This window comes from Equus quagga, chromosome 4 (assembly GCF_021613505.1).
Source record: "Equus quagga isolate Etosha38 chromosome 4, UCLA_HA_Equagga_1.0, whole genome shotgun sequence".
In the NCBI taxonomy this organism is placed as follows: Eukaryota; Metazoa; Chordata; class Mammalia; order Perissodactyla; family Equidae; genus Equus; species Equus quagga.
The window spans coordinates 79,603,304-79,631,296 of NC_060270.1; the positions used below are offsets into that span (position 1 = coordinate 79,603,304).

Here is a 27,993-nt window from a genome sequence, read left to right on the forward strand (position 1 = left end):
TGTTTTTAGTCATTTGAATTTGTGATCCTGGCATAAAGTATAAAGTTCCTACCATCTCCAAAACTCCCCTAATCTCATGATCTAGAGCAAGATTTCTCAACACTCATGTTATTGACATTTTGAAACAGGTAATTCTTTGTTTGGGAGTGCAGCTCTGTTCACTGTAGGATATTTAGCAGTATCCCACGCCTCTAGCCACTAGCTGTTCCCCAGTTATATTCTCTAATCATGACAAACTAAAACATCCCCCAACACTGCCACCCTGGGGGGTAAAACTGCCCCCAGTTGAGAACCACTGTCCTAGAGAAACCCCTGGTAAGATTTTCTAAGGTATCCTTCCAGATACTTTCTACGTCAATAACAGCAATTACATATATTTGTATTTCCATCTTTTTTATACTTACTTTTACCCTTAATAATTTATCACAAGTATCATTCCTTGTTCTTACACATGAATGTACCACATGCCATATTTTGAAACAGCAGAAGAGATTTTTCACTGTATGGGGTTATAATTTATTTGATCAGCCACATCCCCTCGTATACCATTGATGGCTTTCTTTCACCTGTGTAGATGGAAAAGGCTAGAGATCATAAATGACGGGATGTGAGGATGAAGAGAGATTGCAGGTCTGTGGAGACAGCAAGAGCGACAGGGGCTGCTTCTGCCAATGTGGCTGTTTGGTTTGGTGCTTTGCGATCTCTTCTAAAGCAAGAGTTTGGCAACAGAACAACTGACTGCCTTTCCTGAGAATCTTTGCTTCGTGCTGAGAAAAGAGTCTACAGAGAATGGGGATTTGAGATCACGCAGGAGACTACCTAAGTGAGGCAAAGATGATTATGATGCCAAGAAAGGAAAGTAAGAGTACAGAGATTAGGAAGGGACCTGTAATGATAAAGGCAAAACAGTTACAAACGCGAGACACTTAGCCTTTCCTTTTATTTTGTTCCCAACCCTGGGCAAGATAATAGTACCTCCCACCACTTGGGTGTTGGTGCATTAAATAGAACCAGCTCCCCTGCTGCATGGCACCCAAGATTCACACTCTAGCAGCACAGGGCAGATGGGGCCCCGAGGCACCCTCCTGATGAGCAGGACTCATGGTGCGCAAGGTCCAGACAGCCGGATCTTTTCCAGCAGATTTGATCAAATCCGCAAAATATTTAATTATGTTGCTATAAGATAAGCTGTCATTTTACGTATAATTTATTTCTCTTACCTCATCAGGACTTCATTAGTGGTTACATAAAAAGCCTCAGACCCCCCTGTAGAAATACCCATGACAAGTAATAACATACAAAATAAAAAAAGAAAGACAACTCATACCTTTTGGTACTATTGTGTTTGCTTTGCTGCTTTGCGATCTCTTCCAGAGCAAGAACTGGGTTGCAGAACAGCTGCCCGCTTTTCCTGATTATCTTTTGCTTCATGGCGGTTAGACTACCCCATTCTCGAACAAACCTCAGAATCTAGCAGAAAATGAGATAATGAAAAAATGAACAGCTCACCTTTGAAAGTGAGGCTACTTATCAGAAAACTGATGTTTTATTATACCCCTAAAATAGGCTTTTGAGTTTCACCATTTAAGGCTTTCTTCAATTTGAAGCAGTCTCATATCTTTATTATGAATATCTATGGCCAGTTCTGCAGAGGTCTCTTTCAGTCCAAAGACTCCCTAAAGCACATTTCAGGACATGAAATGTGCCAGCATATGTCCTTAACGTACAGAGGGAGCGACAGCAATAACGCACTCAGTGAGACCAAAAGAGGTCCAGCTGTCGGAAGCACATATCCCACCAGTGGCCAAGGCAAAACCAGTCTTGGGGACAGCAGGTCTTGCAATGGTGACAGAAGGACAGTGCAACATCTGAGAATTGCTTTCTTCTTAACTATCTGAGTTATCACAGGAAAATAGCCATCAGTAAATCTGGCACATTTTTATTAGGGTTACCATTACTCTTACTTACTAGTCAATTACATGTAACTGGCTATTTTCTGGGAATCTGAGAATCAGGATTAGATGACACCAAAGAAAATAGCTCACTGCTACGTTTTGCTTTAAGAGAGGTGCAGCTGACCCATGGGCAATGTTTGATTTCCACTCACAGGGCAAAAACATAATCATTATTTTCTTGTAAAAAGTGGTACACTGTCTGCTGGGTCAGGCCCTGCACATGTTGACCCTTCTTAGCAGCGAAGGCAAACTGGCCACAGATCAGAATTAACGCCTCCCCGGCAGATACCCGGCCTGCAGTTGCATGCTGGTGCTTCTGACAATGAATTGAGAGTCACCCAGCATGGTCTTATCCCTGCTCTCAGAATTTGTCATTGTTAGGACTTAACCTTCAAAGATAAAATGTGATTCTGTCAGATACAAATATCACAGTTGCTAATCCTGTGAATGAGAAATTAGATGATGTGAGGATGATTCTATCCACAGAAACAGCAAGCCTAGGTGTGATCATTTGCCAAGGAAACAGATTTCACATTTATTCTTAGCACCACGGTAATTCAAGGGAACTGCCTGGACTGCTTATAATGCAACCAGTGATTTGACTCCGCAACAGGCCACAAAGAACTCTGCTTTTATTAAACTTGAAATAGTCATTAAAATTACTCAACAAATTTTAATTTAAAACAAATGCATAGGGCTATTCTTACCAGGGAGCGATTCTGTTTCAGCTGAAAGCTTGCTGGTAAATCTTCCCAAAGGTCTAATTTTATATCCAAAGGAATGAAATTACAGTTCATCTGGTTTCCATCCTGATTATAGATTAGGAAGGCATTATTAATCCATTTTGTCTGTAGGCACCAGTAATTATTTTAAAAGTAAAGAACTGTACTATGGCATCATATGCCCAGTCTCCTAAAAGACAAACTGAGGTGGCACATCCCAGACAAGATTCCACCCACACAGCTGCCCTGAAAGGATTCTGAGTGGAGGAGGGGGGCCAAGCTCTCCATTGCCCCCTGGATGCCTCCAAGGCATTCACTCTTCAGGGTAAAAAATGCCATGTAGAGGGCTGTAGTCAACCAAACACAAGGTTTAAACATGAAGTATTTCTTTCACAAAACTAAAGGGAAGAGTCTCTGCTTGTAAAAATCTATTGTATCAACAATAGTTGAACCTATATTCTAATTCTCTCAGCCAAAAAGAAATGTTACAGTTCCCACAGCTGCTTTGGAAAAAACACACAAAAGTACTTACATATAGATTAAAAGTTTAGATATGCAACACTTATTCTAAACTCCGAATTAGACTTGGGATTTTGGCTGAAAGGAACAGTTCTTTAGAGTTATACTGTTAATACGACATAGGATGATAAACATCTGTTACTGCTCTTCCTCTTATAGGCAGTGAACTAGGGTTTTTATCCAAATTTCTACTTCTAGATTTTATTTCAGCTCTTCTAAGGTAAAAAGGAAAGATTCCTTTTCAACTCTATTCTATCTGTGAAAAGATCTGTGGCATTTCATCTGCTGAGTGTCTCCTATTTAGAAAATTAACTGAATAACATTTTATGATAATGGGACATATAAGTATTTAGAATAGTCATAAAAATGTACTATGGGTCAGCCCTGTGGCATAGTGGTTAAGTTAGGTGCACTCTGCATTGGCGGCCCAGGTTTGCAGGTTCGGATCCTGGGCACGGACCTATATCACTCATCAGCCATGCTGTGGTGGTGACCCACATATAAAGTAGAAGAACACTGCCACAGACATTAGCTCAGGGCTAATCTTCTTCAGCACACACACACACAAAAAGCACTTGAGACTATTAAGAGAGCTATTAGGAATGTGAGGTGGCCCCTGCTATACAGGCTGGGTGGCAGAGCCAAAAGATGAGTCAGCGAGGCTGTCACTGTATTTGGCTAGGCAGCAGGCAAACTCTACCCTCTACCAGGAGTTTGAAGTTTCTCTCCTGTCTCTGCCCAAAATGGTAAAAACACTGATGAGGTGATTTAGGATGCAGAGCTTTCATTGTACAGAGCAAAAAGTTGAAAGAATTTAAAGGGCTTCTGAATTCCTATGGTGTGCTGTGCCTAGTGTCCATCCTTTGGCTTCTTGACCTTCAAGCCCTTCTGGGGACCAGTTCTCTGTTACTCTCATGTGATGGTCTGAGAAGCATGGCCTGGAGCTCCCCCAACATGGGGGATGAGGGTGGCTCAGGCACTTAGACCTGCCTCTAGATGAGCAGAGGAGTCCTTTGTGCTTCCCCATGTCTAGAGGCTTCACGTGGTGGACAGGGGTCCAAGCCTTTAAGAGGAGCGTTGTTGACTGCCTGGCTTCATTCTTGGTGTCTCTCTTGGCTGTGGTCCTACAATGGAGGCTGCTTAGGACTTCTGGTATTCACGATCCTGGTCATCTCCTAATCTTCTAGCAATCTCTTCTAATCTTCAGTTAGAACTGAAAATTATTACCTGGCACACCATCTATTTCTATCTATATTTGGCTTAGTAGAAAACATGTAACTGAGTTTGGGGAGCTCCAACACAAGTCATCTTTAAAAACGGCATTTTTTCAATAGAATGGCCCATGAGTTTAAAAAGTTACAAATATTATTTTACTTTACTTATAAAGATTAGAAATTTGAAACTGTAGATCAAGTAAAAGTAATATAATCGCAGCAAATTTTTCCTCAAATACTCACACTAGTTCCCCCAGGTCAAAGTTCTCACATGGTCCCCAACATCCTTTCAGGGGATCCACAAAGTCAAAAGTGTTTTCACAATAATAGTAAAACATAATTTGCCTTTTTCACTTGCATTCTGTCACCGATGTATGGTGAAGTTTTCCAGGCACAGGCAGATATGAGCATCCCACAGTCTTCCATTAAGACTTTAGAGAAAACTGCTAAAAACGTAAAACAATGCCACTCTTCTCACTAAATATTATTTTTGTTTTATAAAATAATATTTTTAATAAAAATATGCTATTGATATAAATATATTTACATTATTGCTACTCTTAAATAAATGAATATTTTTAAGTGTTTTCATCTTAATTTCAAGTAAATATCAATAGATGTAACCCACATAAACGGAATATTTTGGGGTCCTCAACAAATTTTAGGAGCGTAAAGAGGACCTGACACTAAAAAGTTTGGGCACCTCTAACGTAGGCTATGGCAGGAATCTGAGCGATCATATTAGCAAAGCTTCACAAAGCTTGCTCAAGACAGATGGGCAGCCTCAGGCTTTTGCAAAGATGCTGCTGCTGCTGCGGCTACATTCACTGAGAGTTCCTTATGGCTGGGCACTGTGCTAAGTGCTTTACAGGAATTAGCTCATTTTATCCTTGCAACAACTCCTCTCCACTCTTTCAGCTGAGGAGACTGTGGCACAGGGCAGGTAAGTAACGTGTCCAAGATTGCACAGTTAGTACCAGGTTTGAACCAAGGCACTCGGGCCCTGAAGTCTATGCTCTTAACTGTATGTTGTCAGCTTCTCTTCATCTTCAGATTTAACACAGGAATTTGAGAATTAGCATTAAGGAGGAAAAGAACTAGATGCCAATCTCTTTATTAATAAAATTAAATATCTCCACTGAAACATGAAAAATAAAGGCTTTTCTATGTTTCAAGCTACAGAATCCACATGATGCTTACCTTAGTATAGAGGTGAATCCGGTCAGTATTCTTACTTGCACAAAACATTAAGGTGTCATACACTGGCAAAGTGTCTGAGCTCTTCAACTGTTCTAATAAAGAAGATAAAAGAGAACCTGAAGGCTTACCTAGCCTTAATCCAAAATATCTTATTTTAATCTTCTGCAGGTTAGAATGATGAAATAGCTGTATCAAATTTATCAACATATTTGACAAAGAACATGTGCCTGGGCTTGAAATAAAACTTCCATGGTAGGCCACTGAAGAGCATATTGGCTTGTATGGGAACCAGTTGCTTTGTACTTTTGCTAATGACTCAACAAGAAAGAAACAAATTCAGAATTAGCTGAAAACATATGAGTCAGGCATAAGGGAGAATTTCCTGCTACCAGGAGTTATCAGTCTAGAAGCGGTCCGAAATCTAGACTTTTGCTAGAGTGGGTTTAAGGTGAGGCTGAATGAGCACCATTTTAATTATCAGCAGCAATATAGCTATGTCAAGGGCCACTTAAATGCCTGATTCCCTATGACCTCATGCCTCACATTCACAAAAGGAAATGAGTGAACAAGCTTCTCTTCTGATAATCTCTTTTTATTTATTCCTTTCTCAGTCCCACTGACCAATATATTCTGCAGGAGAGATAGGCTCATCAAAACATATTTAAATAATAATTATAGTTAACAGTTTAAGCATTTACAATGTGTTCTAAGTACATATGTTAACACCTCTCAGAAATAAGTAGTGTATTTTACAGAGGAAGAAACTGAGGCAAATTAACTTGCCCAAGGTCATACCACAAGTAAGAGGACTTAAGCCCAGTAATCGGGCTCAAGCCTGTGCTTTTAACCTCTGCCACAGTTCCTCAGTGACCTTTTAAAGTATTTTCCCAGATCTAGAATTCTGTGATTTGTTTGCCATTCTACTTGGCAATGTCATCATATTTTTATTTTTCTAATCAAGCCATTGGTCACTTTACAAATTTGGTTTGTGGATTATTCCCATATTTCATAAATTCAAAAATGTACATTTTTTCCCACACTTTAACATCTCTGAAATTGGCAAGTCTCATAGTCAATAATCGTGGCATTTTCCCATCAATTTGGGCCAGGTGGTAGCTGTGAAGCAGTTCTCACTGCCTGAGCATGCATGAGCTCACTCATAACTACAATACTGTTGTCATTTTTTTTTTTTTAAGAATTTATTTTTTTTCCTTTTTCTCCCCAAAGCCCCCTGGTACACAGTTGTATATTCTTCGTTGTGGGTCCTTCTAGTTGTGGCATGTGGGACGCTGCCTCAGCGTGGTTTGATGAGCAGTGCCATGTCCGCGCCCAGGATTCGAACCAACGAAACACTGGGCCGCCTGCAGTGGAGCGCGCGAACTTAACCACTCAGCCACGGGGCCAGCCCCAATACTGTTGTCATTTTAACACTACACTTGAGGTATGTACAGCATTGTTGTCACTACATGTGTTGAGTTTAATTACCTTTAAAATATGTTCAAAATGTTTCACTATGATTTGGTATTGAACTGAAAAATTATCATGCATACTAAAAGAAAAACTGGATACAGAGCAGGAGAGCATATCAAATAAATTTGATATTAAAGAGGCTAATGTGTCATTGGAGGACTAACCAAAATTTTTCATATTCTTGCAAAGGAGTAACTCAGTGCTTCTACAGGCCTAAAGGAAGGAGATCCCTGCAAATACAGGAAGCTGTCTCACATTTGGATACCGAGATGTGCAAAAGGGTTGCCTATTACATGCCAAGCAATTGACTAAAGGCAGGAGAAAATGCCAAATCCCTAAGAACAAATGAAAGAAACAGCAAAGCAACAGAAGGTGGTATGACCTGGTCTGGTCTATAATTAAAGTATTATGTCATAGTTTAATTAGCAGTTTTTTTCCTTCTTAATGCACATAAAATACATTCATCTCATAATCTTTGTGTCTTCAAATTTGAAGAACTACAGTTAATGCCTTAATGCTTAAAGATCATTTTTTGACAAAAAGCATTATAGGAACAATTCCAAATCAGGTGATATTCTTGGTAGCTAGCAGCTACACTGGGTTACACATTTCTTTTCATTGTTTCTATGAAGTGTAATTTAATGGTTTGAGACTACAGAGGATGCATCTTTTGAAGATGCAGCCATCCTTTCAGACCCTAGAATTCCAGTTAGAACAAAGTTACTGTTCCAGCATAGTACACACCACTCTAATTCTAAAAGAGCACATGCGGATAGAATAAACATTCGAACATAGAGTGCCTCCTCTTCCTTCTATTTGTTTTTCACGGAAATCATGTTAGTGGGGACATGGGAAGCATATCGCTTGTGTGGAGTTAGCCCAGTGATCTGAGAAGTCAAAGAAGGAAGAGGGGATATGCATAGGGGCAACGCTGGCATGGTCTGGAGTAGATGAGGCCAACGCAGATTTCACCAGCAGAATAGAATTTCTAAAAGTCTGATGATTTTTGAAAAGCATTTGTAAGTAAAACTAATATATGTCTTCCTCAAGGGGCCAGAATTTCACCTACCAAGTGAAGTACACCTACCAAGCCAGAATTTCCTGGCAATAGATGAAGAGACTCATAGCCCAGTTGATGACAATTGCCAGCTGTTGACTCTGGGCCTGCTGTTTAGTGCACTGAGCCATATGCTGTCCTCCAAGAGCTTCATCAGCACTTGGGGGATTGTCACAGCAGAAACAAGGAAACTAGAGACATAAAAGGTATACCCCACCTGAGTCTACACAGTCTACTTAAAGTCCCTTAAAACTAACAGACTAAACAGGATCCCTTCTGAGATATTCTTTGGGAAGACCTTGAGGAATGAGAGGGAAGGAAGGTTGAGGAAAGAAGAAAGGAGTATGCCTTGAGCTCAGAAATTCTTAAATGAACATTTCATTTTAAAGCTATGAATCTGACAGCAAATTATATCTATGTTTAATAGCAATTGATTTAGAAGAAAAACTTCAACAGTCCGACATCTTGACAATTCTGGGGTTGTTATAATAAGAACATCAATCTGTGGGTTACTATGGTCACTAACTGAGTAACAAGGAAACTACTCAAAAGTACTCACAATCTTTTGCCAGCTGGCCCATAAAGATAGTGATGTATGACATACAGGCTGGTATTTGCCAACCATCACAGCTATAAATAATGAATGGAATCAACCAAGAAGTAAATAAATCCGAAACGCTACATGGTTGGCTCCAAGTACAGTCATGATTCACATAGTCTTGAAATTATGTTCCTTAAAAACATTTCCTTAAAAAAAAAAAACTCTTAAATTTAAAATATCCCAATTAATTGTAGCCATTTAAAAGAAATTCATGTGTAGAGGATTAATGATCTCCTAAGTGGCCGTTAATAATCTGTCAATCTTACAATTTTGTCCAGAAGAACCTCCCAAATATCAAAACCACCCCCATGGGCCAGGCTTGGTTGAGGCTGGGCAACAGGCCTGGGGGCAGTGCGTGCAGCTATGTATCAGTCCTACTCTCTGTGTAATGTCTGAATGCCAACAGCTCTGCTCTTCTTGCCATCTGGTGTTTAAGTACGTGGTTACAAATGGTTGGTATTTTTAATATAAATGAGAATAGAACAAACCTGGAACAAGGTAGTAATCACAAATCTACTAACAGTATTACATGTCTAAGTACATGGCTATTATTTGGATGCTAGAAATGGAAACAAGACTTACCATCACCTGGCTTGGGCGTGGTTCCATCTTCCATCTCGATTTTGGATACTTCTTCCTTGCTCTCAGCCAAAGGTTCAGGTTCTGACTGTGCAAGGACTCGTTTTTCACAGTCAGCACTAGTCCAAACTTTTTTGGAGGTGTCTTTCTGAGAATCATCTTTCTCCTTTCTGTTTTTATCCTGGGGATAGCTGAGGCTATCTATTTGTAGAATTATGAAAATCAAACAAATAATTTACATATAAATTTAAATAAAGTCATCATTTACTCTAAGCCAAGTCTAAAAAGTAAAGTTTAAAAAAAGTCACAGCTAGGTCTCATAAAAAAGAAACAAAGTCAACAATATTTGCTCATTCTTTGGAAACGTCACTGGGAGTCACTAAATGCCAAGTGCTACTCGAGGCACTGGAGAGGCAGCAAGGGACCAGACAGGTAAGTCTCTGCGCTTCCTGGAGATTCCACACTATGTGGCAGAGATAGAAATAAACGGGTAACAAATAAATAGGGGCTTTTCAGAGAAAGAAAAAAACAGGGTTTTTCTGAGTAAGGAGAAGGGGTGAAGGGAGTAAAAGTGCTTGGAGGATCCCCATTTGAGCTGAGAGCTGTGCATGAATCTGGGAAGCCTGGCCCGGGGGCCTGTATTCTTGGATTAGATTCTAAATGTAACTGGAAGCCATTAGAGGGCTTTAGGCAAAGGAATATAATGATTTAAAATTTTAAGGGTCACTCTGGCTGCTGTGTAGAGATGGACCACAAGGGGCTCTGGTAGGGAGGTTCCTGAGGTCTGAGAGAGAGAATGATGGCTTCCAGTAGGATGGTAGCAATAAAGATAAAGTGGCTAGAATCAAGATATATTTTAGAGGTTATACCAGCAGAACTTGCTGGATCAAGTGTGGGAGGAGAGAGAGGAATCAAGGATGCTTCCTAGGTTTTTAGCATGATGTAGGGAAGATGAGGGAAGAGAAGATTTGAGTGTTAAATGTGGTGGTGGTGAATCAAGAATTCCATTTTGGACATGTTAAGCGTGAGGTACCTATTAGACATCCAGGTGGAGACGTCACATAGGCCACTGGCCATATCCAATCTGGAATTCAAGTGAGAGATAGAAGTCTGGGGATATGAACTGTAAGATGTCAAGTACAAACAACCGGTATTAAGAACAAAGATGACAGAAGTGTTACCTATTGACAAATATTAGTGTTCATTAAATACTATGCCAAATTTTATCTAATGTACTAGAGACTGCATTAGCCACCTTTATGCAACGGTATTTTATGGGAACTAATATTGCTCCTTTAACTTCTCAGATTCTACCATTTCCTCAAAGTGTTATAGGGCAGGCATTGGACAAAAAAAATTTAGATGAATTAGAATTAATTAGAATTTTCAACTTCCGGGGTGCATCCAAATCAAGGTTGGACATAATTTTGCCAAAGTGTAGTGATATTAGTCTAATAATTATTATATTTATATACAGTAATATCACTGTTACTTAGGATATGCATTTCTCTTTAATCAATTCATATCGTTTGTGAATATTGTTTCATATTCACAAAAGGTGTTTTGTTTTCCTTTAGGTTGCTTGAGAATTAATTAAATCATGGGTTTAGACATTTTTATTGTTGCTCTTGGTATCACAAAGAAAAATCAGAACTATAAAACCCTATTAAACTACGATTTCTGTTGCTAAACCGCTCAACTTATATACTTAACGTGAACTGACATTATTTTGCAGTCACGAGATACTTTATTTTTATTGCCTGAAGCAGTTGGAAATTGAATGAGATAATGCAAATTGTGAGAGATATTATATGGAATAAGCTTGTGGTTCCAATTTAGTTCATAGACAACAGGTGTCCACATTTCAAATATAACAACCCAGATGGCAGACTTGTCATTTTGGTAGGAACACCCAGAATTGAAAGAGGAAAGACTCCGCTACTGATTACATTTCCTTTCAGATCAAAAGTAAGACAGAGGGAAGCAAGGCAGGCAGGAAGGAATTGCAGTATCAGAACTTATATCTTAGTGGAGTCTTTGTTAATGTCAATACTCTCAAGAATTCCCAGATGACTGAAAAGTAGATGTGTACAACTATTACAACAGAGAAAATAAAATTATTTCTTCCAGTTTCCAAAAGTGTCAACTTGGCATTTTGAGTTACCATAAAAATGGTCTTTAAAATTGGAAATAAAAGGAATACTAATGATCTTTTTCTTAAGACCACCACAGGTATTAATAATCATTTCAAAAACAAAATAAAAGATGGTGTATCATGCTATAAAAACATACTCTGAAGTATGTTTACGATTTCTACTTTTAAAATAGCATGTTTTGGAAAAGAATAAACTTAAAAACAGATATCAAATTCGTTCTTAAAAGAAGATCTATAGGGGAATATTTATAATTTGTCATGCAAGAATCATGGCACCATGTATATTTTACTAGGCAAAGAAGCTACATTGAATTATTTTGCTATTTAAACAAAAATAACTATAATTTCTTTAAAAACAAGCATTATCTACAGAGGAAAGAAAACAGCAGGTCTATGACTATAAAGCATATTTGCTGCCATAGCAACAGAGCTTCTATTCCTGCCCACTGAATTCATTTCCTGCTGGCATTAATCAGAAATGTCCATTTGTGCCAAATTAATGCCATGTCTCAGACACTCGGGGATATACATTCTTGACAGAACTGGGAGCTTTTCACATTCCACAAGGGGATAAATTCAGTCTTCACTATGTGAAGTTCTTACTCTAGCTTAAAAGCTACAGTCAGTGCCGAGCCACACTAACCTCTGATAACGGCTGTCATCTCTAAAAGCACAGGTCAGTTACCTGAAGACACCACTGCCAGCCCCGCCACGGTCACCCTCATGTACTCACCAGCACTACCTTGAGGATTCTCACACATTTCACAATACGGTAACACTGAGTTATTGATATAGGTGCAGAAACCACACTGCCAGCCCTTTCCAGGGAGGAGTGGGGGGGTTGCCTGGCCTGGAGCTTTGGTTTGCTGGGGCCAGGACAGTTTCTCCTCCAGGGGACTGCCGCGGTCATCGGTGGCGACTGATCGCAATCTTTTAGCTTCAGGTTCAAAATTGCTTTCACAATCAATGGTATCTTTAGGAACTATTTTTCCAGGGTCTGCTGGCATTACAGTATTTTCCTCCTGTGACATCCGTGATTCATCAGAAGAGGTCACCAATTGTCTTTTCTTAGGTTTTGGTGAAAAGAATGATCGAATATCATGCTGTTTTTCTTTTTCAAACTAGGAAAGACAAAGAGTTATCAAATTAAGGAGAATCTAATATGCTCTTTCTAAACGAAACTGCTTAACAAACTATTTTCCTTAACCATATTCCTTTGTCTTTTGACTACTTTGTTGGAAATGAATTCAATTACGCTATGACTCTTGATACATACATATACGCAAGATACCATTAACACATCCATATATTTCCTGTGTCTAACTTTATTTTAGCACTTACAACGTGCCAAGCACTTTACACTTACTAGCACATTTAATCCTCATGCCAGCTCTGTGAGGCAGGTACTATTATTCTTCCCATATTTCAGAGGAGGACTCCAGGTTTAGAGGTTAGGTAACTTGGCTATAGAAGTTATCTCATAAAAATACACTTCATAAACTATCTGCTCTAGATGTATGTCAGGGAAAAGAGGCGATTGTGTGTTTAAATATTTCAAGTCAATCAAGAACCTTGAAAAATGTTTTCATGCCCAAACTATAAATACAATGTCAATAAACAATGTTTTTCATATTAAAATGTTTTCTTGACCAGAGAGCATTTTTCAAATAGCATTAAAGCTATTAATTAGAACAACTTCTTTAACAGACACATTTTAATAATTATCTTGTCTTCAAGAAATATATTTCTCTTTTCTAAGAATAGCTACATCACTATCTCATGTTTTTCATCTTTTCAATATATAAATCTCAGCCTCCTATTAAAGAAAGGAAGATACCTATCTCTATGATCAACTAGCTGGCAGTTAACGTAAATTAAATGAGTTAGTTTTAGAGAAGTCTTGCTGGGGCCTCAATTGGGTACCATGGTGGACACACACTGTGGCACACTGCATTTCCAATGATAGCCACACCAATTCTTATCCCATTTCACATGTTCTTCTCACAATGTGACATTGACACACCTACGTTTAGAGGTGGGGTCTGTGTTCCCCTCCCTTGAAACTGGGTGGACTTGTGTAACCATCTCAATTAACAGAATACAGTGAAAGTGACGCTGTGAGACTTCTGAGGCTTGGTCGTTGAAGGTAACATGGCTTCCACTTGGCTATTGGCACTCTGTCTCTCTCTCTTTACATCTTGGGATGCTCGCCTTGGGAGCCTAGGCATCATGTTGTAGGGAAGCCCAGGCCACTTGGAGAAACTACGCGTGGATATTCAAGTTGGCAACCCCATATAGGCCCCCAGGGTACAGGCAGCATCAATTGCCAGACAGTGAGTAAACAATCCTTCAGGTGTTTCCAGATCCCAGCCTGGAGGTCTTTGAGCAAAGGTCCCAGTCATCATAGGGTAGAGACACATCATCTCCATTATACCCTGGCTCAATCCCTCACTTACAGAAACCATAAGAAATAATATATGACTATTGTTGTTTGAAGACACTAAATTTTGGGGTAATTTGTTATGCAGCAATAGATAACAAAGACAGATACTATAGATAACGATAGCAAAATACTGTATATTGCAAAGAGAGATTTTACATAATAAATCTTATCTGCACTTCTTAGTGGTGCTGCATAAGAAAGATAGATTTAGCAAATTCATAAAGACAGAAGAATCAGTGGGAGCTATGGAAAGGAAAATGGGGAGTTATTGCTAAATGGTTACAGAGTCTCTGTTTGGGGTAATGAAAAAGTTGAAAATAGTGGTGATGGTTGCATAACATTGTGAATTTAGTATTAAGTGGCATCACTATTGAAGTACACACTTAAAAATGGTTAAAATGATGAATTTTATAATTATACATATATATATATATATATAATCATAAATGTAAAAATTCCAAAAAAAGCAAAGGAGAAGGAAGGAAGATTTAGGTTGTTCCCATATTGGCAAAATTAAAACATATATTATAGGAAAAGAGCTCCCTCCCGTCATAATGTTCAACTTTTATTTTGTACGACTGTTATTTATATATTCTCATATACTATAAAAAAAGTCATCTAATTAGTTGTGGAAATTACAGAATCTAGGTAAAAATATAAAGAATGAAATCATTAACCATGAGATAAGATTTTTAAAACAATGCACAAGAGAAATTCTAACAAAAGGATGGAGAAAAGCAGAGAGATTAGCAGACGGATGGAGTTTAGTGGTAAAAAAAAGTAACAGAAACAAAGATAAACATTTAAAGAAAATGTTCTATTTCATATAATAGGACTGCAAAGAGGGCTTGCAGGACTTTGAAAATACTAGCAAATGTTCAGCAAATTCTATGAACAAATTCTATCAGCTATTTCTAGTTAAACCATGGTGTTTTTACATGGAGGTCAATTTTCTGAGTCCTTGCATGTCTAGAAACGAGCCAATTTTGCCCTAACCCTTAGTCAGCAGTTTCATCGGGCATACAATTCTCCTTAAATCTTTAGACATTGCTCTATTTCTTCCCACATTTGATGATATTAACAGTGTTCCTTCATAAGTTGCAAACTTTTTCTTCATTTTAGAGGCTTTCAGGATTTTCTTTTTATTCCTGGTGTTCTAAATTTTCACCATGACCTATATTTATATATCTATATCTATATGCCTTCTACTTAGCACCCAGGATACCTTAATTTTGAATTGTTTTGATTATCTTTAGCTTTTGGAAATTTCTAGTTTCTTCCTCTTCATTTTCTTTTTTTCTGGAATTCCTGTTTGCAGAACATTAGACTGAGACATTTATATCCTATCTTTTATTCCCATATTTTCCTTCTCTTTGTCTTTTTACCCTCTAAACTCTTGGAGTTTTTCTCTATTTTTATCTTTCAATCAAGAATTATTTTGTTTTGGCAGTCATATTTTTAACATCTAAAAGTTCCTTCTTATTCCATTTCTTTTTCGTAGTATTCTGACTTTATATTTACAATAAAATCTCAAATCTGACGCTACTAATCTGAGTTTTTAAAAACTTATCTTTAGCATCAATTTATGTATTAGTTTATGTTTGTTCACCGCTTTCATGCTACAGATCTTCTTCTGAAATGGCCAAGGACCTTGGTCATCCCTTCATATATAAGAATGAAGGGATGGGAGGGTTGCCTGGGAACTCAGGACACATGGGGCTTATCACCAAGAAGATCTGATAGGACAGACTGACTGAATGTGAGGGGTGAGGAAGATGGACGGGCCCAGAGTGATCCTCAAAATCCCAAATTTCTGACTTGTACCATTGTAGGGATGATATTTTCAGTTACTGTAACAGGGAATATGGGAAGATAAATGGGCTCATTAGAAGGCAAAAAGAGAAGAAATAAGAAAATCAGTTCACTCTTAGACATGTATGAGGGCTGGTGGGTCCCGAGTGGAGAGTTCCAGGAAGCAGGTCTGGAATTCTAGAGAAAGAGAGAACTGGATTCACACATCCAGGACCCCTGACATATAGAGGTGGTTACAATCAGAGGAGCGAATGTCATGATACAGGGGGGGAGGAGGAAGTAAGAAAAGGTGAAAGTCAAGGACAGAAAGGAGGGGAACAACATTTAAGGGTGGAATGAGGAAGAGATACCAAGGAAGGAAACACAAAAGGAACACTAAGAAAGGGAGAAAAATCAGGAGAGTCGTGGCTTTAGTGGCTGTGTGTTTTGGGTTCCCATTCAATACATGGGGTGCTCACTGGGCACCTTCAATCAAAAAAACTCACGTCCCTCAGTTCTGGGAAATTTTCTTCTATTTTTTTCCTTCCTCTGTCTTCTCTTTCTGGAATTCTACTAAGCAAAAAGCTTCTGAACTGATCATTTCATTTTCTTCACTTTTTCTATCTCTATTTGTTCTACTTTCTGTGTGATTTCCTCATTATCTTCCTTTCTATCCTTGTTGAATTATTATTTTCTGATATTACAGTTCAATTTCTAAGGGCTTTTCCTCGTTCTGCTTTCATGGGTGCAATATTTTCTTTTATTTCTCTGTATATATTAATGGTAGTAGCTTGTTTTTTTTTAAAGTTTTCTTCACCTCGTTGCATTGTCTCTGCTTCTTTTGTATCCCTTTCTTGGCTTACATGCTTGTTTTGCTCTCTGCTTGCCACATGAAAGGCTTTCCTCCATGCCTGGTGGCCTTTGCTGTCCGTTCATATTTAAGAACAAGACACTAAAACGCTATTGGAAGTTCCATGAGGGGGACTTCACTGAAGGTCATCAGTGACTGTCAGGAGACCTGTTTCAGTCTCCATAGTCAATTCTTGGTCCAGTCAATTTCTCCAGAAAGGAGTCTCCAGTCTCCTGCCTGAAGGATACAATGCTGACTACCAGTGACCTGGGACCCAAGGATTTCACCACTAACTAAAGAGTCTTTCACTTAAGACACTTGCTTTCAACTTACTGTCTTACTCCTTTCCCTCAGCTGGCTCTCTTCCTAGATATACTTTAAAGACGTTTTTAGAAGGAGCAAATAAAACAGCTAAATAAATAAAATATAAGAAATACACATATAAAATACAAAATAAATATAATATACAATAACAGGCCATCATCACTTAGACTAAATAATGTTTAAATAATATTAGAATCTTTTGTCCCATTCTACATTTTAAAGAATTTGTTTCTTTAAAAACATGTTAATCTCTCCATCTGACCACCAAAAACTAAAACACAACAAAATTATTTCAGATTTGTTTATAAAAAAAGCAACTGTCCTAACAATACAAAAAAACCCTAAGACATCTTTCCAAAAAGAATTCTCAGAGCCTTAAAATATCAGCTTTACAGTTGATCTCTTTAATTAAGCTATTTAATTAAGCTATTTTTAAAAGAAGTTCTTTTACTTTTTAAGCATTGACTAATTTTGGAAATTAGTGTCTGAGACGTTCTCATTATGTGCCAGAGGCAGGTTGAGAGTAAAGGCTAGCAGTGACTGACAGTAATCAGAAATTGATGCATACCTCTGCCACCATGAGGATTTACTTACAGTGCATGGGAGTAATCAATATAGGTGCTATTTTGAAACCACATCTGCTTGGGTAATCATAAAATGAGACTCGAGCAAGCAAAACCCAGAAAAGGAGTGGGTGTGTGAAAAGGGAATTATTTTATATAATTTTGAGAACCAAAGGATACACACAGAGTATAATTTTAGAAAAAGGAGAGGGCAAGATTAACCAGTAGCAATGACTTTAGCTAAAGTTAGGATGGCTAAATTGGACAATGATGAATGTGGTTACAGGTAGTGAACCTTCCAAGTTGGTGCCCTGGCCGCAGGGGTGCCGGAAGCTGTAAGGCCTAACAGGAATAAAGACTTCCTCTGAGATAATCAGTTAGAAACCTGATCCATACTATCGGTTATGTTTTCTGATTGTAGCCTCTAAGCGATCAGGCAGGAAGTTGGTTAATAGGTTTCTCTGACACTTAGCTGCTATGACTGATAGAAAAACAGGTGAGAAAACCTCTTTGACACATCCTAATGGTAATTATAGGTGTCGGATGGGGACAGAGAAGGGTTACAGGTTTACTGAACACGAGTGCTTAAGCTGGGATCCGTGGGCCTCTCACAAGACCTTGGATGGCCTTCAATGAGCCTGAGAAATCCCTGAAATTATCTATAAAATGTTGTCTGGATTGTATGTGCATTTCTGGGGAGCAATTCTTGACTCTCTCTATAGTCTCAAAGGTATTCAGGACCCAACAAAGGTTAAGAGCCACTGGATTAGAATCAAACGTCTGAAGATGCACATGTGGTTTGATAGCTCCATTTCTTTCCTGAATTTTCTACAGAAGAGAGAGTGAGGGTTCATGTGTGAATGTACACGTGTAGACATATGTAAACTAGCTCTTTTTTATATTTGATTTTTTTTTTGAGGAAGATGAGCCCTGAGCTAACATCTGCTGCCAATCCTCCTCTTTTTGCTGAGGAAGACTGGCCCTGAGCTAACATCCGTGCCCATCTTCCTCTGCTTTATATGCGGGACGCCTGCCACAGCATGGCTTGACAAGCAGTGCATAGGTCCGCACCCAGGATCCGAACCAGTGGACCCCGGGCCTCTGAAGCAGAACACATGAATTCAACTGCTGCGCCACTGGGCCAGCCCCCTAGCTCCTTTTAAGGGGAAACAAATACATAAATTCTCTGAAATACTTAATAAGAATCCCTCAGCTTCTCTCAAGTAATAACTTCAAAACCTGAAAAATACCAAAACAGAGTAACTTCTACTCAGGCATGAAACATATTCACTTAGCTCCTTTGTCTGTTACTGTAACTGGACTCTGAACTGCTTCCCATAAGACAGCAAATGACATGGGAATGCTCACACAGTAAAACAGAGAGAAACTACTGATGAGGTGAGTAGAAGAAAGTGCATGGATTGTAACGGCTAGGGAATTACTGTGCTGGCAGGACTCAAAGGCACAATGTCACGTAGCTCAGCTTAAAACTAAACACACTATCCTTGATGCTTTGAGACAGTGCCATATCATCATGAGCTCCTTATGGAGATTCCAGCAGGTATTTGGGACATGTCTGGTTAATAAAAGAAGGAAGTGACCTTGAATGAGAGCTGTAGACACAGATACTAAATGTGAATGCAAAATTCCTATATCTGTCAGATGCTTCTAATTAATTTCCTTTTTGTCTTTTTTTTATTAAATTAGTTTTTTACAAAGTGAATATGGATCCACTGATTAAAGCATCTGAAAAAAAGGCAGTAGGAAATAATTGTAAACAAAATGCTCCCCAAATAAACACGTTTTCTAAAAGTATTAGATTATCAGTAACATGACTCCTTGCAGGAGCAAGCTTTATCAGTGTCGCCAAAATAGACCAGAATCCTCTAATTACAACAGCATACTGATAGTCAAACACTCAGCACCCATACCATCCTGGCAGTTCCACATTTGAAAAATTACCAACTTTATTAATGTTATCAGCATTTCTCAGTGGTAAAGAAAGGCAGCAATACAGAAAGACAAAATATTTTTATGGCCTAGGAAAGCTTTGTTACTTAATAGCAAGATTAAGCTAAAAAGTCTTTTGTGTTTTGTAACTACATTCTTGCACTTAGAAGAGACATTATAGTAACAAATTACAGAAAATGTCCTAACTCATCATTACTATTTGTCCTTGTAAAGAAATAACTATATTAAGTGACCTTTGTAATGTGTAATAAACAAGAAACTTAAATGTAGGTGTTTCTAAAAAAGGAGGAGCAATCTAAGTTTGCAGTAATTTTTATCACAAGGCTTAGGGAAATAGTTAAGTCAACAGACCCATGTCATAAGTGATGTGGAAAATAGAAGAACATATTCCTCTCTGCAGTTATATACTTAACACTCAGTTATTATGTTCCTGTCTTTTGTTCAATATTGTTTTTGAAAAACAAAAGAAAAAATATTGTTTTTGCCGAGAAGTGCTGGGAATAAAAACTGAAAAATGCTTAAGGTGGCAAAATGCATGTTTTTATCTGAAAGGTTCAGGGACCTAATATATTTGCTCTTCTTTGCACCAGGGTAAACCACTGCTCTTTACAGACAAATCCCCTGGCCATGACGATAGGATTAAAAGTCAGTTATTACAACTGAAGGAGAGGAAAAGGAAATCTAGTAAAACTCATAAAAACAATAAAGCACTTCAGAGCCTGGTGCGGCTCCAGAGCAGCACACACCACCACCAAAAGCACTGAGGACGGGTTTAACAGGCTGTGATCAAAGGGCAGCTCTGGTAGGAACCATGACTGCCTCATGTCATTCATCTCCCGTTCCTAAAAGAATTAACAAATCCACTGTGTTACAAATGGGTGATTGGGACATCTTGCTTGTCTGCTGAATGGCAGACGATTAATGACTGGAACTGGAACTAAAAGCCTTCACTAAAATTTGTAAACAAGCCAGAGGATAGAGAGTCACAAAAGTAGGGTTTTAATTATCTAACTAAAAAAAAGATGAATTTAAATTCTCCTAAAAAAGAAATGACTGACTGAATTTTCAGATTTTGCAAAATGTCCATTCCTATGTAGTTAAATAAAATTTTGGCAATGATCCACTCTTAGGCACAAGTTTTTTTCTGTGGGCATAGAGAAAATAAAACACTCTGATTAAAAAAACAAAGTGGTAAAAAAAAGAAAAAATGTTATCACTTTTTTTTAAAGATGACATCAAATGCAGTGCAGGCAAATGTTTTTGGGAATGGCTATCTCTTCCAACAAGGACAATTAGAACTTAAAACCAAAATATTATATAATATAATGGACAGATCACTAGAATGTGACTCAGAGGGGTAAGTTAATCAGTACCCACGTGCCATAATCTCTCTTTTAAGGCCTGGTGTCCAAATGCCTCACGGACATCAGCTGAGTGGTTCAGAGGCTCCTCAACCTCAAGAGGTCCTGAATGGACCCTTCATGCTGTCCATCAGCCGGCTCCTCTCCTACCATCACAATCTCTCAGCTCCCCACTCCTTACCAAATTAACCACGAAGCCCTCTGCTCTGGATTCTCCAGTTTTAGAGTAAACTGGATCACTTCCAAACACTTCATTTTGTCCTCCCCTACCTACCTCTGGTTCTGGCAACTCCCTTAAATGCTTGCTTCAAACTCCCCTCCCCTTTCTGCACTTGCTGCTATCAGACAGGGTTCCATCCAGGCCACACTCTGTTGATTCTACCTCTGAAATGTCTGGAATTTTTATTTTCCTCTTCATTACCACTACCACTGTTAGGAGTTCGTGGAGTCCGTCTGGGAATCCTTGACAAACGAGCCTTCTCTATAGTAATAGCCTTATGAATAAAAAGGAACAGACTTTATTAGTAGACCTGTAAGTGCCTGACAGCACCAAAGTAAAATTTTGGTAAAAGGTGTACTGAAGAAGCTGGCTAAAACCCAAACCCACAATGGGACTTCTGACTTCTCACCCCAAATCCAGCAGCAGAGGAGACCATAGGGCCTTCCAGGCGAGGCACATCTGCTCTACTTACAGGGGAGACACAAGTGCGAGAGGCACGCCTCTGCAGAGTACAGTAACCCACTAGCCCTGAACTGCAGCCCACCCAAGTTCTCATGCTCTGAAAAATCAGGTTAACAACTCCTCCTCCAGGGGCAGGCGGAGAAAGCCCTGAGAGGGAGTGGAGAGACGGGAAACCCCTTCACCATAGACTGAAACGGGATGGGAGGGAGGGCAGAAGTAATCCACTCCCTAAATACCACTGCCTCTAAGAACCTCTGTCTCTCCTCCTCCCCTTCATTTCCCACACTGCCACCAGGATTATCTTCTATAACCAGAAATCTGATCACGTCACTCATCTCCTTAAAAGCCTCTCATGACACTGCACTACTTCCAAGATAAAGTCCAACTTCTCGGCGTGGCATGCGTGGGCTCCTCTCCATCTGACGGATGCCAAAGTTTCAGCTTTCTTCTCCTTTGACTCACTCCTCGTGTGCCCTATGCTCACACATTCACATGGAATTCCCATTCTCAGCACAACGGATATCTGCTCATGACTGTGCTTTGGGGAATGTTCTTGGTGTCCCTGCTGGCTGAACCAGGACCTGCTCCCTTTGAACTCATCCTTCAAAATCCAGCTCAGAGTTTCCTATGGAAATTTCCCACGTGCCCCAGGTAGTTATTTATTCTGTCCTGTGCTCCCAGAGCCTGGTTTACATATCTCTATTTTCACATTTATTATGTTGCATTAAAATGACTTGCTCACACTTGTCTCTCCCAAATTAAGAGTAAGCTCCAAGGGAAAGTTAGCTGTTTTCTTTATCTTTGCACCTAGCATATAGTCTTCTATAAATAACAGCTTTATTGTGATATAATCTATTTATATGCCATAAAATTCACTCTTTTTAAGTGTCCACTTTAGTGATTTTTAGTATTTTCAGAATTATGCAACCACTAGCACCATTTAATAAAATATTTTCATCACCCTCAAAAAAGAAACCCTGGGGGGCCAGCCCGGTGGCACAGTGGTTAAGTTCACACGTTCTGCTTTGGTGGCTGGGGGTTTGCTGGTTCGGATCCCATGTGTGGACATGGCACTGCTTGGCAATTCATGCTGTGGTAGGCGTCCCACATATAAAGTAGAGGAAGATGGGCCGGGATGTTAGCTCAGGGCTAGTCTTCCTCAGCAAAAAGAGGGGGATTGGCAGTGGATGTTAGCTCAGGGCTAATCTTCCTCAAAAAGAAAACCCTGTACCAATTAAGCAGTCACTTTCCATGTCTCCTTCCATCAAACCCCTAGCAACCACAAATCTACTTTATTTCTCTACAGATTTGCTGATTCTGGCCAATTCATATAAACAGAACCAGACAACATGTGGCCTTTTGTGGGCTTCTTTCACTTAGTGTAATGTTTCCAGAGTTCATTTATGTTGTGGCATATATCAGTACTTCATTCCTTTTTATGGCCAAATAATATTCCACTGTATGAATATACTACTTTTGTTTATCCGTTCATCAACTAATGGACATCCGGACTGGGCTAACTTTTCGGCTATTATGAATCATGCTGCTATGACATTTATGTACAAGTTTCTGTGTGGATATATGTTTTCAATTCCCTTGGAAGTGGAATTGCTGGGTCACAGGGTAACACCGTGTTTAACATTTTAAGGAACTGCCAGACTGTTTTTCAAAATGGCTGCACCATTTTACTTTTCTACCAGCAAGGTATGAATGTTCCAGTTTCTCTACAACTTTGCCAAAATTTGTTGCCTGTAATTTTAGTCATCCTAGTGGGTGTGAAGTGATATCTCACTGTGGTTTTGATTTGCCTTCTATATAATCTTACTAAATGTTTATATAATGAATGATCTCTGAATGCCCTGTATGTAGTACACATTCCATAAACATTGGCTAAACCAAACTGAAGTGTTTCAATGTTCTCTATTCACTCCACCAATAATCGAGGGTCTACAGTGTGCTAACTCTAATGCATCTAGTATATTTCAGCCAGGTTATGAAGGCGACTTTGGAGCAGAAAGACCTGGGTTCAAATCCTAACCCTGCCACTTACTGGTCATATGAACTTGGGTAGATTATTTAACCTTTCTGAGCTTTAGTGAGAAATGGTAACAGTATCTGCCTCATGGTGTAGCTGTGAAGGTTAAATAAGATCACGAGTGTTAAAGGCTTAGCACAGTCGCTACATGGAACCACCATTCATATATTTTAATTATTATTACTGAGTGAATTGAAATCATAAAGGTAAATAAGACAAATGTCTAATAATAATACTTTGTGACATAAGATATTTATATATCTCTGTCTATAACAATGAGGCTACCCTCTTGTCCTCATTAGGCTATTATGCAGACTAATTATATAACATTTGCAGAGTGGTTTGAATTCTAAAATATATATTAAATAAATATTCTAATTTAAAATGCATTAGTTTCAAGTTCCAGTGCTTTAGCGTATTCAGAAACAAGAGATTTTGGACAAGAGAGATTTAGACTTCGTCAATACCACAGCTCTGGGGGTCAACTTTCCTTTTGCTACCATTTTTTCAACCAGACAATACATAGGAAACAAGGTTATTTTTTATATGTATGAGACAATTTCTTATTTGTACTTCTTAGCCCACAATAAAACAAACATTTCATACAATGTTGGCATTTAATAAAAAATGCAGTTTGTTTCTGAATTTTGAGGGCATATTTTAAAATTTTATAGTTGTGCTGAAGAGTTCTCCTTCCCAACTCCATATAATTTTTTTGCAGCAGACCAGCAACCATCCTATATATTTTTAATGCAAATGTGGGTGTTTGAAATGTAAATTTGCTTTGAGTAAAGCATGATCTAGAAGGCCTTGAGGACAACAGACCAGGGGACTTGAGGATGGTTATGATAGAGAAAAGGCAGGCGTGTGAGCCAGGACAAAGACGCAAGGCCTGAGGCAGGGTAAGGAAGGTTAGGCAACCAAGGAGAGGCTCATGAGGAGAAAGGAAAACTGAGAGATATTGAACTAAGAGCCCACAGAAGGAAAACAACTGGTAAGGGAAAGCAGAGACCGCGTGTGGCTGAATTTGGGAACTATCTGGAGATGTGTTCCAAAATGGAAAGAAACTACTCTCTGAAGTAACAAAATGGAAGCAGCTCTGACTTACTGAGATCTGAAGGAGAGGGATCAAGCAGACAGAAGACTTGTCCTAAGCAGGAGTTGGATTTGTGACCCCTACTAAATTAGCCCTTTCTGTTGCTCACGTGTGAATCACTTCCGCACCAAGTTTCTCTTCAGATACTTTATAGTATATATGTATACAGTGGGAGAAAGGGACCTCAGAAGCCATTTAGTGATCCAGGGACTCAAATGGCTGGATAAATGATCCTGCTGATTATCCATTAAGGGCCAGAAGAGGATGGGAAAAGACCCTGAAAAGGATACGGGAAGGGCCCAAGTTTTCCACAGCTACAGCCAAAGGAAGGAATACCCCTCAGATGACGGCAGCAAAAATGAAAATCAGACAGAGGGGGAGGCTTCCTGTTTCAATATTCCACTCAGTCTATTTTATTCAAAAACAGCATTTAATTACTTAGAAATGACAACATAGACTAATATAGTCCATACCCTTCCCTCCTTCCATCTGGAGATGACCTACTTTATCATTCAGTGGAAGCCAATGTAGGAAAATCAAAACACCTCAAAACCGAAAGAGTACTTAGAAGTCATGCACATTCAGACAGAGAAGAAAAGGAGAAGCTTGAGGAACTGGATCACATCTGAGACAGTGACCCTGGAGGAAGACTCCAAGACAGGACTGGCTGCTGAAGGACAGCCAAGTGGGCCGTGCAAGGGTACCTTTCCTTGTGGTGGAATTACTCCTTTTCATTTGAGTCGGACTTCCATCTGAGTTTCGTCTGGGTTAATAAATAATTTCTTTAAAAAAATGTAAGTATATCTAGGACGGGTAGAGAATTGCGACTCATACATTTTTGTTGATTAATTCCATGCAGGATGTTAGTCAAATATTTAACAACAGCTATAGCAGGGGCATTAACTAAGTGTTGGGTTGAAGCAAAGAACTAGAGGCCCCATGCTGTGCCGGATCATGGGGAGGTCCGGGGGGCCCTCTGGTGGGGTGAGGGAGCACAATGAAGGGATTGAAGAAGTGGCTATTAACCAACATTAACAAAATATTTACTATTTTAACAACCAGTACACTTATACCTATATATACTGGTAGAGTATCAGTCCTGGTTCCATGTATTTTTTTATTCTAATAGTTAGCTGAATTATGTTACTGAAAGAGAATTCTGATTAAGAGAGGAGGGAAATAAAAGATAATGCCATTCTGAAGGGCAAGAATACCAGGGGAGAAAGAAGGCAGGAGATACCAAAACTAGTACAAAAATTTTGTCCAGGAAAATTTTCACTCATTCTTCTCCTCCTCTTCTTCCTAACCACAGGTCTCCCTGCCCCAGGGCCCATAATCATACTAATATTAGGCTAGGTCAATTCACTGAAAACCAATTTGCCAAATTTACCAAACTTCTTGGTTTTATAAAAGTCATTTATAGATTTCCCAGAATTTTTTTGTTGTTGAGGAAGATTAGCCCTGAGCTAACATTTGCCACCAATCCTCCTCTTTTTGCTGAAGAAGATCAGCCCTGAGCTAACATCTGTGCCCATCTTCCTCCACTTTGTATGTGGGATGTCTGCCACAGCATGGCTTGAGGAGCCATGCATAGGTCCATGCCCAGGATCCGAATTGGCAAACCCCGGGCTGCCAAAGCGGAGTTCTTGAACCTAACCACTGTGCCACCAAGCCAGCCCCAAGTCCATAGCATTTTGAATGTGATGGATTGGCAGGGTTCAGAAGACTGCGGGGAGCTAGGGATCCAGGGTGCTGGGGCCTCCAGACTCTCTTCCTGCCCTCAGCTTATCCTCTCTTTGCTGTTCAGGCCTGGTCTCTGCTCCTTGGTCTCCTCCTCTTTGAGCCTCTCAGGCTCCCCTTCTCCAGGGAGAAGATGGGCTGGGCTGAGTCATGTGCTGACTAACACACATAATTCATGGTTCTTCCGGCTGTGGAAGGTCCCTTTTCTTTGCCCCAGCTCTAACCTCCAGCTTCAGCAGCAGGGCAACAGGACAGATAAAATGAACATTCCTTAAAATGCTGACACTAGAGAAATATTCACAAGCTGTCAAAAACCATCCAATTAGAACTGTTAGAAACTTTTTAAACAAGTTTTTGATGACAAAGGGCAAATTTGGTTAACTAGCAAAGTTTAATCGACAAAATTGGAAGTATCCTGGAAATGCTAAATGTAGAAAAACTTTTCTTAAAGGCTTTAAGAAAGAATAAGAAAGAAATCAGTATAAATAGTAAAATTCCCATAGGAAATGCTGAAATTTTGGCAACATTCAGAAGAAAAATATGTTCATTGGTAGACTAAATTTCCTTAGAACATTTCAACAAATTGAACATTTCTTAAAATGCATGAAGCTAGGGGCCAACCTAGTGGCACAGTGGTTACATTCATCCACCCCACTTCAGGGACCCAGGGTTTGAGGGTTCAGATCCCAGGCATGGACCTAGCACCACCACTCGTCAAGCCACGCTGTGGGGGTATCCCACATAAAATAGAGGAAGATTGGCACCGATGTTAGCTCAGCAACAACCTTCCTCAAGCAAAAGGAGGAAGATTGGCAACAGATATTACTCAGAGCCAATGTTCCTCACACACACAAAAAATACATGAAGCTGGAGGATGTAAAGACAAAGTGGTGAGTGGCATGCCCACCTAAAGTAATTCAAAGTACATTTCACATGCTGGCCAAAAAACAAATAAATACAAACAAAGTAACAAATCAAAACAAACAAATGGTCCTTTACATTATAAGATTCCAATTTATATAAAACATCCTATGTATAAAGACATGCATTGAAAAATCTGTGCAAGGTAACACTAAACTGTGAAAGATAACACCTAACTCAGGAAAGTAAGATTTGTTAAGGATAATTGGGCAATTACTTTTAACTTTGTAAACAGATAGATATTGGTGTTCAGATGCATTTTTTTAATAGCTTTATTATATTTATATTTTTTCTTTTTTTTTTGCAGAGAAAGATTCGCCCTGAGCTAACATCTGTTGCCAATCTTCTTTTTTTTTTCCTCCCCAAAGCCCCAGTACATAGTTGCATATTCTAGGTGTAAGTTGTTCTAGCTCTTCTATGTGAGCCACCACCACAGCACGGCTACTGACAGATGAACAGTGTGGTTCCAGGACTGGGAAATGAACCTGGGCTGCTAAGGCAGTGAGAGTGCTGAACTTTAACCACTAGACCATCAGGGCTGCTCCAGATGCACCTTTAAAACAATAAACATGTATATATACGGGAAGATATGTTTCAAATTCTCAATTCTTATCCTAGAAATGAACTCAAACATAGTTCAATATGGAATCTTAGAGAAAGAACAGCCACAAATCATAGTTTTAGTTATATATATTTTAAATACCTAGGATATCTATTGATTTGTTTATAGACCAAAATATAATA

At 39.1% G+C, this 27,993-nt stretch overlaps 1 protein-coding gene across 1 annotated transcript in view; it reads right to left on the reverse strand.

Moving 5' to 3' along the window:
* ZRANB3 (zinc finger RANBP2-type containing 3) overlaps positions 1–27,993 on the reverse strand; it is a 215,719-nt gene that overhangs the window by 11,837 nt on the left and 175,889 nt on the right. The window contains exons 13-17 of the mRNA XM_046657892.1: positions 12,206–12,593; positions 9,321–9,518; positions 5,611–5,702; positions 2,663–2,764; positions 1,328–1,470 (exon numbers count right to left, since the gene is read on the reverse strand). Of these exons, the coding sequence (XP_046513848.1) occupies positions 1,328–1,470; positions 2,663–2,764; positions 5,611–5,702; positions 9,321–9,518; positions 12,206–12,593 (923 nt within the window). The remainder of the gene's footprint in view (positions 1–1,327; positions 1,471–2,662; positions 2,765–5,610; positions 5,703–9,320; positions 9,519–12,205; positions 12,594–27,993) is intronic.